Source organism: Salvelinus namaycush, unplaced genomic scaffold (assembly GCF_016432855.1).
Source record: "Salvelinus namaycush isolate Seneca unplaced genomic scaffold, SaNama_1.0 Scaffold1797, whole genome shotgun sequence".
NCBI lineage: Eukaryota > Metazoa > Chordata > Actinopteri > Salmoniformes > Salmonidae > Salvelinus > Salvelinus namaycush.
In genome coordinates this window covers 7501-19778 of record NW_024058560.1, presented here as the reverse complement: position 1 = coordinate 19778, position 12278 = coordinate 7501, and the positions used below count along the sequence as shown (strand labels likewise).

Below are 12278 nucleotides of genomic sequence, written 5' to 3'. Positions count from 1 at the left end.
GTGTGATAAACTCCCATATCTACTGGGTGAAATACCACAGTGTGATAAACTCCCATATCTACTGGGTGAAATACCACAGTGTGATAACCTCCCATATCTACTGGGTGAAATACCACAGTGTGATAAACTCCCATATCTACTGGGTGAAATACCACAGTGTGATAAACTCCCATATCTACTGGGTGAAATACCACAGTGTGATAACCTCCCATATCTACTGGGTGAAATACCACAGTGTGATAACCTCCCATATCTACTGGGTGAAATACCACAGTGTGATAAACTCCCATATCTACTGGGTGAAATACCACAGTGTGATAACCTCCCATATCTACTGGGTGAAATACCACAGTGTGATAACCTCCCATATCTACTGGGTGAAATACCACAGTGGTTCATCACAGCAGCAAGATGTGTGACCTGTTGCCACAAGAAAAGGGCAACCAGTGAAGAACAAACACCATTGTAAATACAAGCCATATTTATGCTTATTTATTTTCCCTTTTTGTACTTTAACTATTTGCACATCATTACAACACTGTATTTATACATAATATGACATTTGTAATGTCTTTATTCTTTTGGAACCGCTGTATGTGTAATGTTTACTGTTAATTTTTATAGTTTATTTTACTTTTGTTTATTATCTATTTTAACTTGCTTTGGCAATGTTGACATATGTTTTTCATGCCAAAGAATAAAGTCTGTGAATTGAAATTGAATTGAGAGATATCTACGGACTGAGGTGAGAGAACTTAAAGAGGTACACATGGCAGTGAATGAGGAGGTGACAAAGCTGAGGTGTGCCAGAGAGCAGGAGACTCCCCCAGAGAGGTGTGACAGAGAGCAGGAGACTCCCCCAGAGAGGTATGACAGAGAGCAGGAGACTCCCCCAGAGAGGTGTGACAGAGAGCAGGAGACTCCCCCAGAGAGGTGTGACAGAGAGCAGGAGACTCCCCCAGAGAGGTATGACAGAGAGCAGGAGACTCCCCCAGAGAGGTGTGACAGAGAGCAGGAGACTCCCCCAGAGAGGTATGACAGAGAGCAGGAGACTCCCCCAGAGAGGTGTGACAGAGAGCAGGAGACTCCCCCAGAGAGGTGTGACAGAGAGCAGGAGACTCCCCCAGAGAGGTGTGACAGAGAGCAGGAGACTCCCCCAGAGAGGTATGACAGAGAGCAGGAGACTCCCCCAGAGAGGTATGACAGAGAGCAGGAGACTCCCCCAGAGAGGTGTGACAGAGAGCAGGAGACTCCCCAAGAGAGGTGTGACAGAGAGCAGGAGACTCCCCCAGAGAGGTATGACAGAGAGCAGGAGACTCCCCCAGAGAGGTGTGACAGAGACCAGGAGACTCCCCCAGAGAGGTATGACAGAGAGCAGGAGACTCCCCCAGAGAGGTGTGACAGAGAGCAGGAGACTTCCCCAGAGAGGTATGACAGAGAGCAGGAGACTCCCCCAGAGAGGTGTGACAGAGAGCAGGAGACTCCCCCAGAGAGGTATGACAGAGAGCAGGAGACTCCCCCAGAGAGGTGTGACAGAGAGCAGGAGACTCCCCCAGAGAGGTGTGACAGAGAGCAGGAGACTCCCCCAGAGAGGTGTGACAGAGAGCAGGAGACTCCCCCAGAGAGGTATGACAGAGAGCAGGAGACTCCCCCAGAGAGGTATGACAGAGAGCAGGAGACTCCCCCAGAGAGGTGTGACAGAGAGCAGGAGACTCCCCAAGAGAGGTGTGACAGAGAGCAGGAGACTCCCCCAGAGAGGTATGACAGAGAGCAGGAGACTCCCCCAGAGAGGTGTGACAGAGACCAGGAGACTTCCCCAGAGAGGTATGACAGAGAGCAGGAGACTCCCCCAGAGAGGTGTGACAGAGAGCAGGACACTCCCCCAGAGAGGTGTGACAGAGAGCAGGACACTCCCCCAGAGAGGTGTGACAGAGAGCAGGACACTCCCCCAGAGAGGTGTGACAGAGAGCAGGACACTCCCCCAGAGAGGTGTGACAGAGACCAGGAGACTTCCCCAGAGAGGTATGACAGAGAGCAGGAGACTCCCCCAGAGAGGTGTGACAGAGAGCAGGACACTCCCCCAGAGAGGTGTGACAGAGAGCAGGACACTCCCCCAGAGAGGTATGACAGAGAGCAGGAGAATCCCCCAGAGAAGCCAGCAGAACAGCCCACCTCAGACCAGGACCCCAACACAACAATGGGACAGACAATAGAGAACCCACCAGACCCCAGACCCCATCTTAACAGACCCCCTGTCAGCTCCCCTGATTGCTCTCTTGACAACCCCCCCCCCCCCCCCCCCCCACACACACACACACACACATCCACTGAGGACACACATAAGCCAGAGTTCTCCTCATTGACTCAAATGGCAAATATATTCAGGAGGAAAAACTTTTTTCCTAAACACAAAGTGGGATAAACTCTGGTACCCTAACACTAGGCCCTGGAGCTGTTGTCAGAGGACAGACTAGAGTCCCCCAGCCACATCATAATTCACAAATGACCTGAGGGCCCAGCAGGAAAGTAGCGGCCACAGATTGAAAAAGCTTCATACACTTTCCCCAACGCACCACCTTCTCCACCCTCCTACCACGAAAAGACTTTCACCCTGCCACCATACAGTGGGTGAATGCAAGCGTTTTGCGAATCAAAACCTAATGTCTACCTGGCCCACCACTCCACCCTGGACTAATGTCTACCTGGCCCACCACTCCACCCTGGACTAATGTCTACCTGGCCCACCACTCCACCCTGGACTAATGTCTACCTGGCCCACCACTCCACCCTGGACTAATGTCTACCTGGCCCACCACTCCACCCTGGACTAATGTCTACCTGGCCCACCACTCCACCCTGGACTAATGTCTACCTGGCCCACCACTCCACCCTGGACTAATGTCTACCTGGCCCACCACTCCACCCTGGACTAATGTCTACCTGACCCACCACTCCACCCTGGACTAATGTCTACCTGGCCCACCACTCCACCCTGGACTAATGTCTACCTGACCCACCACTCCACCCTGGACTAATGTCTACCTGGCCCACAACTCCACACTGGACTAATGTCTACCTGGCCCACCACTCCACCCTGGACTAATGTCTACCTGGCCCACCACTCCACCCTGGACTAATGTCTACCTGAACCACCACTCCACCCTGGGCTAATGTCTACCTAGCCCACCACTCCACCCTGGACTAATGTCTACCTGGCCCACCACTCCACCCTGGACTAATGTCTACCTGGCCCACCACTCCACCCTGGACTAATGTCTACCTGGCCCACCACTCCACCCTGGACTAATGTCTACCTGGCCCACCACTCCACCCTGGACTAATGTCTACCTGGACCACCACTCCACCCTGGACTAATGTCTACCTGGCCCACCACTCCACCCTGGACTAATGTCTACCTGGCCCACCACTCCACCCTGGACTAATGTCTACCTGACCCACCACTCCACCCTGGACTAATGTCTACCTGGCCCACAACTCCACCCTGGACTAATGTCTACCTGGCCCACCACTCCACCCTGGACTAATGTCTACCTGGCCCACCACTCCACCCTGGACTAATGTCTACCTGAACCACCACTCCACCCTGGGCTAATGTCTACCTGGCCCACCACTCCACCCTGGACTAATGTCTACCTGGCCCACCACTCCACCCTGGACTAATGTCTACCTGGCCCACCACTCCACCCTGGACTAATGTCTTCCTGGCCCACCACTCCACCCTGGACTAATGTCTACCTGGCCCACCACTCTACCCTGGACTAATGTCTACCTGGCCCACCACTCCACCCTGGACTAATGTCTACCTGGCCCACCACTCCACCCTGGACTAATGTCTACCTGGCCCACCACTCTACCCTGGACTAATGTCTACCTGGCCCACCACTCCACCCTGGACTAATGTCTACCTGGCCCACCACTCCACCCTGGACTAATGTCTACCTGGCCCACCACTCCACCCTGGACTAATGTCTACCTGGCCCACCACTCCACCCTTGACTAATGTCTACCTGGCCCACCACTCCACCCTGGACTAATGTCTACCTGGCCCACCACTCCACCCTGGACTAATGTCTACCTGGCCCACCACTCCAACCTGGACTAATGTCCACCTGGCCCACCACTCCACCCTGGACTAATGTCTACCTGGCCCACCACTCCACCCTGGACTAATGTCTACCTGGCCCACCACTCTACCCTGGACTAATGTCTACCTGGCCCACCACTCCACCCTGGACTAATGTCTACCTGGCCCACCACTCCACCCTGGACTAATGTCTACCTGGCCCACCACTCCACTCTGGACTAATGTCTACCTGGCCCACCACTCCACCCTGGACTAATGTCTACCTGGCCCACCACTCTACCCTGGACAGACCAGGGAGACACCCTCCCAGACCAGGGAGACACCCTCCCAGACCCTCCCAGACCAGGGAGACACCCTCCCAGACCAGCGAGACACCCTCCCAGACCAGGGAGACACCCTCCCAGACCAGCGAGACACCCTCCCAGACCAGGGAGACACCCTCCCAGACCAGGGAGACACCCTCCCAGACCCTCCCAGACCAGGGAGACACCCTCCCAGACCCTCCCAGACCAGCGAGACACCCTCCCACACCAGGAGACACCCTCCCAGACCAGCGAGACACCCTCCCAGACCAGGGAGACACCCTCCCAGACCAGGGAGACACCCTCCCAGACCAGGGAGACACCCTCCCAGACCAGAGAGACACCCTCCCAGACCAGGGAGACACCCTCCCAGACCAGAGAGACACCCTCCCAGACCTTTAAATTAAATCTAGATTCAGCATCCTATTTCGCAACAAAACCTCCTTCACTCATGCTGCCAAACATACCCTCGTAAAACTGACTATCCTATCGATCCTTGACTACGGTGATGTCATTTACAAAATTGCCTCCAATACCCTAGTCAATAAATTGGATGCAGTCTATCTCAGTGGCATCCGTTTTGTCACCAAAGCCCCATATACCACCCACCACTGCGACCTGTATGCTCTCGATGGCTGGTCCTCGCTACATATACGTCACCAAACCCACTGGCTCCAGGTCATCTATAAGTCTCTGCTAGGTAAAGCTCCGCCTTATCTCAGCTCACTGGTCACCATAGCAACACCTACCTGTAGCACGCGCTCCAGCAGGTATATCTCACTGGTCACTCCCAAAAGCCAACACCTCTTTGGCCGCCTTTCCTTCCAGTTCTCTGCTGCAAATGATTGGAACAAATTGCAGAAATCACTGAAGTTGGAGACTTACATCTCCCTCACTAACTTTAAGCGTCAGCTGTCAGAGCAGCTTACCGATTGCTACAGCTGTACATAGCCCATCTGTAAACAGCCCATCCAACCAACTACCTACCTCATCCCCATATTAGTTTTTAGTTTTTTCTGCTCCTTTGCACACCAGTATTTCTACTTGCACATCCTCATCTGCACATCTATCACTCCAGCGTAAATTGCTAAATTGTAATTACTTCGCCGCTATTGGCCTATATATTGCCTTACCTCCTTACTTCATTTGCACACACTGTATATAGATGTTTCTATGTTGTTACTGACTGTACGTTTCTTTATGTGTAACTCTGTGTTGTTGTTTTTGTCGCACCGCTTTGCTTAATCTTGGCCAGGTCACAGTTGTAAATGAGAACTTGTTTTCAACTGGCCTACCTGGTTAAATAAAGGTGAAATAAATACATTTAATTAATTAAATCAAATAAAAAGACCTGTAAGACCCAACTCCTGAAGGACCTGAGACACGCCAAGAGGACCCAGACCACAGCATCACCAGACACACCCCAACCAGCTAAGACCCCCTCCTGAAGGACCTGAGACACTCCAAGAGGACCCAGACCACAGCATCACCAGACACACCCCAACCAGCTAAGACCCCCTCCTGAAGGACCTGAGACACGCCAAGAGGACCCAGACCACAGCATCACCAGACACACCCCAACCAGCTAAGACCCCCTCCTGAAGGACCTGAGACACGCCAAGAGGACCCAGACCACAGCATCACCAGACACACCCCAACCAGCTAAGACCTCCTCCTGAAGGACCTGAGACACGCCAAGAGGACCCAGACCACAGCATCACCAGACACATCCCAACCAGCTAAGACCCCCTCCTGAAGGACCTGAGACACGCCAAGAGGACCCAGACCACAGCATCACCAGACACACCCCAACCAGCTAAGACCCTCCCCTGAAGGACCTGAGACACGCCAAGAGGACCCAGACCACAGCATCACCAGACACACCCCAATCAGCTAAGACCCCCTCCTGAAGGACCTGAGACACTCCAAGAGGACCCAGACCACAGCATCACCAGACACATCCCAACCAGCTAAGACCCTCCCCTGAAGGACCTGAGACACGACAAGAGGACCCAGACCACAGCATCACCAGACACACCCCAACCAGCTAAGACCCTCCCCTGAAGGACCTGAGACACGACAAGAGGACCCAGACCACAGCATCACCAGACACATCCCAACCAGCTAAGACCCCCTCCTGAAGGACCTGAGACACGCCAAGAGGACCCAGACCACAGCATCACCAGACACACCCCAACCAGCTAAGACCCCCTCCTGAAGGACCTGAGACACGCCAAGAGGACCCAGACCACAGCATCACCAGACACACCCCAACCAGCTAAGACCACCCCAAGCAAACCCTGTTCACATACAATATACCCCCCATATCAGACCTACGCCCCTTCTGCCAATCTCATGCACCCCTCCCCTGCGGCAAGAACCTCAACATGACAGCAGGACATATGCCCAGGCCGTGAGCAAAGCAACAGGCATAACCCCCACTATTCCACCCCCCCCAAGCCCCATCCTGCATCCTAAGAGGTAAATATCAGATGCTCAACATGCTCTGCTCACACCTACTGTGATGGTCCGAGGCCTAAACCACACAAAAACAACACTAGACACTATGGAACACAAAGCTTTTACTATCTCATCCTGGAATATACAAGGTCTGAGGTCATCTGCCTTTGGTCTAAAGAGCAGGAAGCCAGACTTCATCAAAGAAATTGGAAATACAGACATTGTCAACCTGCAAGAAACATCGTATAAAGGAGACGGACCCACTTGTTGCCCTCTAGGTTACAGAGAGCTGGCAGTCCCATCCACCAAACTACCAGGTGTGAAACAGGGAAGAGACTCAGGGGGTATGCTAATTTGGTATAGAGCAGACCTAACCCACTCTATTAAATTAGTCAAAACAGGAACATTTTACATCTGGCTGGAAATGAATAAGGAAATGATCTCGACGGAGAAAAATATCCTCATGTGTGCTACATATATCCCCCCTATAGAATCCCCATACTTTAACTATGACAGCTTCTCCATCCTACTGTATATCCTCCTATAGAATCCCCATACTTTAACGATGACAGCTTCTCCATCCTACTGTATATCCTCCTATAGAATCCCCATACTTTTCTTGAGCCTATGGGGGCGCCATTTCGACTTTGTTAAAATGAGTTCCCAAATTAAACTGCCTCGTACTCAATTCTTGCTCGTACAATATGCATATTATTATTACTATTGGATAGAAAACACTTTCTAGTTTCTAAAACCGTTTGAATTATTTCTCTGAGTGAAACAGAACTCATTCTGCAGCACATTTCCTGTCAGGGAGTGAGATTTCAGAAATCGAGGTCCCTGTTCTGAGGCCAGTTTATAAGTCCCCATGTAAGCCATCGGGCTACATGCACTGCATACGTCTTCCTCTAGATGTCAGTAAGCGGGGAGAATTTGAATGGAGTGGATTGCGCAATCTGGGCCCTATATATAGACCGTGGAACGGAAGTACCGTCCTTTTCAACGGTGCACCTGACGCATGAAGACATCACAATGGCGTCCTGCAAACGCTTTCGTTTTAGTAGTTCTATATCTCCGGTCATGTTTTTATTCGTTATAGGTGTTAAAGACATCATAAGGTAGTTAATTTAAACCGACTTAGCAGTTTATAGCAGTTTATTGCGATTTTCTGGGATTTCTTTGCCATGCGCTTTCACGAGTTGGACACCTCTCCAGTTGGCGGCTAACATTAGCGGCTATTTCGACCGGACAAGAGGACATCTTTCAACCCAAAGACGATTGTTCTGGAGAAAGGACACCTTGCCCAAGATTCTGATGGAAGCTCAGCTAATAGTAAGCAGTCTTTATGCTGTTAATTCGTACTTATGTTGACAAATGTCAGATAATAATTCCGCCATGAATTTCGGTGCGTCTCGCTTTAGCGCACGCTGTATGCTTGAAGTAACGTTAATTTTAAAAATGTAATTCAGCGATTGCATTAAGCACTAATTTGTCTTTCAATTGCTGTCCAACCTATATTTTTTAGTCAAGTTTTGGAATAGTTACTGATTAGAATAGGTGCCTCTTCAAAGATTTCTCCTGACATTTTCTGGGCAGCTTTGCTACTTTTCTCATTGTATAACCACGATTTGTGCCGCTAAATATGCACATTTTCGAACAAACTCTATATGCATTGTGTAATATGATGTTATAGGACTGTCATCTGAAGAATTCTGAGAAGGTTAGTGAAAAAATTAATATCTTTTGGTGGTTTATACGTTATCGCTATTTTTGGCTTGAATCAATGCGGTTGTGATGTTTGCTATTGTGGTATGCTAATATAACGCTATATTTTGTTTTCGCTGTAAAACACTTAGAAAATCTGAAATATTGTCTGGATTCACAAGATCTGTGTCTTTCAATTGCTGTACGCTGTGTATTTTTAAGAAATGTTTTATGATGAGTAATTAGGTAATACACGTTGCTCTCTGTAGTTATTCTAGTCGAGTTGTGATGGTGGCTGCAATGGTAAACTATGATTTATACCTGAAATATGCACATTTTTCTAACAAAACATATGCTATACAATAAATATGTTATCAGACTGTCATCTGATGAATTTGTTTCTTGGTTAGTGGCTATTTATATCTTTATTTGGTCGAATTTGTGATAGCTACTGATGGAGTAAAAAACTGGTGGAGTAAAAAAAGTGGTGTCTTTTGCTAACGTGGTTAGCTAATAGATTTACATATTGTGTCTTCCCTGTAAAACATTTTAAAAATCAGAAATGATGGCTGGATTCACAAGATGTGTATCTTTCATCTGGTGTCTTGGACTTGTTATTTAATGATATTTAGATGCTAGTATTTACTTGTGACGCTATGCTAGGCTATGCTAGTAGCTTTTCTACTGATGGGGGTGCTCCCGGATCCGGTTTTGGGAGGTGTTAGAGGTTAACTATGACAGCTTCTCCATCCTACTGTATATCCTCCAATAGAATCCCCATACTTTAACTATGGCAGCTTCTCCATCCTACTGTATATCCTCCAATAGAATCCCCATACTTTAACTATGACAGCTTCTCCATCTTACTGTATATCCTCCAATAGAATCCCCATACTTGAACTATGACAGCTTCTCCATCCTACTGTATATCCTCCAATAGAATCCCCATACTTGAACTATGACAGCTTCTCCATCCTACTGTATATCCTCCAATAGAATCCCCATACTTTAACTATGACAGCTTCTCCATCCTACTGTATATCCTCCAATAGAATCCCCATACTTTAACTATGACAGCTTCTCCATCCTACTGTATATCCCCCAATAAAATCCCCATACTTTAACTATGACAGCTTTTCCATCCTACTGTATATCCCCCAATAGAATCCCCATACTTTAACTATGACAGCTTCTCCATCCTACTGTATATCCTCCAATAGAATCCCCATACTTTAACTATGACAGCTTCTCCATCCTACTGTATATCCCCCAATAGAATCCCCATACTTTAACTATGACAGCTTCTCCATCCTACTGTATATCCACCACTAGAACCCCCATACTTTAACAATGACAGCTTCTCCATCCTAGAGAGGGAGATCAACCATTTCCAGGCCCAGGGACATGTACTAGTCTGTGGCGACCTAAATGCCAGAACCGGACAAGAACCTGACACTCTCACCACAAAGGGGGACAAACACCTACCTGGAGGAGACAGCATTCTCTCCCCCATATGCCCCCGTAGACACAACCACGACAACATAACCTACAAAAATGGGTCACAACTCCTGCAGCTCTGTCGCACGCTGGGTATGTACATAGTCAATGGTAAGCTTCGAGGGGACTCCTACGGTAGGTACACCTACAGCTCATCTCTTGGCAGTAGTACTGTAGACTACTTTATCACTGACCTCAACTCAAAGTCTCTCAGAGCATTCACAGTCAGTCCACTGACACCCCTATCAGACCACAGCAAAATCACATTCTACTTGAACAGAGAAATGCTCAATCATGAGGCATCAAAGCCAAAGGAACTGAATAATATTAGGACAAGCTGATGGAAGGAAAATAGTGTGCAACAACTTTTATGCAACAACAAATTCAATCCCTTATTGACAATTTCCTGGAAAAGACATTTCACTGTAATTGCAAAGGTGTAAACTTGGCAGTAGAAAACCTGAACATTATATTTGACTTCTCAAATAAAAAAGTGACAAGCAGACAACTGAAGAAAATGAACCACAATGACAAATGGTTTGATGAAGAATGCAAAAATCTAAGAAAGAAATTGAGAAAGAAATCCAACAAAACATGGAGACCCAGAAGACCTGAGTCTACGCCCTCACAATGGTGAATCATTGAAACAATATAGAAATATACACTACAGAAAAAGAAGGAACAGCACGTCAGAAATCAGCTCAATGTAATTGAAGAATCCATAGACTCTAACCACTTCTGGGAAAATTGGAAAACTCTAAACAAACAACATTACGAAGAGTTATCTATCCAAAATGGAGATGTATGGATAAACCACTTCTCCAATTCTTTTTGGCCCTAATACAAAGAACAAACAGCAAAAACATGTACATGATCGAATGCAAATTTTAGAATCAACTATTAAAGACCAGAACCCACTGGACTCTCCAATTACACTGAATGAACTACAGGACAAAATACAAACCCTCCAACCCAAAAAGGCCTGTGATGTTGATGGCATCCTCAATGAAATTATCAAATATACAGACCACGAGTTCCAATTGGCTATACTTTAAACTCTTTAACATCATCCTCAGCTCTGGCATCTTCTCCAATATTTGGAACCAAGGACTGATCACCCCAATCCACAAAAGTGGAGACAAATTTGTCCCCAATAACTACCGTGGGATATGCGTCAACAGCAACCTTGGGAAAATCCTCTGCATGATCATTAACAGCAGACTCGTACATTTCCTCAGTGAAAACAATGTACTGAGCAAATATCACATTGGCTTTTTACCAAATGACCGTACGACAGACCACGTATTCACCCTGCACACCCTAATTGACAAACAAACCAAAACAAAGGTAAAGTTTTCTAATGCTTTTTTTCATTTCAAAAAGCTTTTGACTCAATTTGGCACAAGGGCCTGCTATACAAATTGATGGAAAGTGGTGTTGGGGGATAAACAAATAACAAGTGTGCGGTTAAAATTGGCAAAAAACACACACATTTCTTCACACAGGGTCGTGGGGTGAGACAGGGATGCCCATTAAGCCCCACCCTCTTCAACATATATATCAACAAATTGGCGAGGGCACTGGAACAGTCTGCAGCACCCGGCCTCACCCTATTAGAATCTGAAGTCAAATGTCTACTGTTTGCTGATGATCTGGTGCTTCTGTCACCAACCAAGGAGGGCCTACAGCAGCACCTAGATCTTCTGCACAGATTCTGTCAGACCTGGGCCCTGACAGTACATCTCAGTAAGACCGAAATAATGGTGTTCCAATTGCCAGGACCACAAATACGAATTCCATCTAGACACTGTTGCCCTAAAGCACACAAAAAATTATACATACCTTGGCCTAAACATCAGCGCCACAGGTAACTTCCACAAATCTGTGAACGAGCTGAGAGACAAGGCAAGAAGGGCTTTCTATACCATCAAAAAGAACATACATTTCAACACACCAATTACTATCTGGCTAAAAATACTTGAATCAATTATAGAACCCATTGCCCTTTATGGTTGTGAGGTCTGGGGTCCGCTCACCAACCAATAATTCACAAAATGGGACAAACATCAAATTGAGACTCTGCATGCAGAATTCTGCAACAATATCCTCTGTGTACAATGTAAAATATCAAATAATGCAGAGCAGAGCAGAATTAGGCCGATACCTGCTAATGATTAAAATCCAGAAAAGAGACGTTAAATTCTACAACC

General features: G+C 47.7%; 1 protein-coding gene across 1 annotated transcript in view; it reads left to right on the top strand.

Moving 5' to 3' along the window:
- Positions 1–769: 769 nt before the first annotated feature.
- LOC120037639 (fibrous sheath CABYR-binding protein-like) overlaps positions 770–12278 on the top strand; it is a gene marked incomplete at its 3' end in the record, with an annotated part of 16808 nt that continues 5299 nt past the window's right edge. The window contains exon 1 of the mRNA XM_038983638.1: positions 770–1857. Within this exon, the coding sequence (XP_038839566.1) occupies positions 770–1857 (1088 nt within the window). The remainder of the gene's footprint in view (positions 1858–12278) is intronic.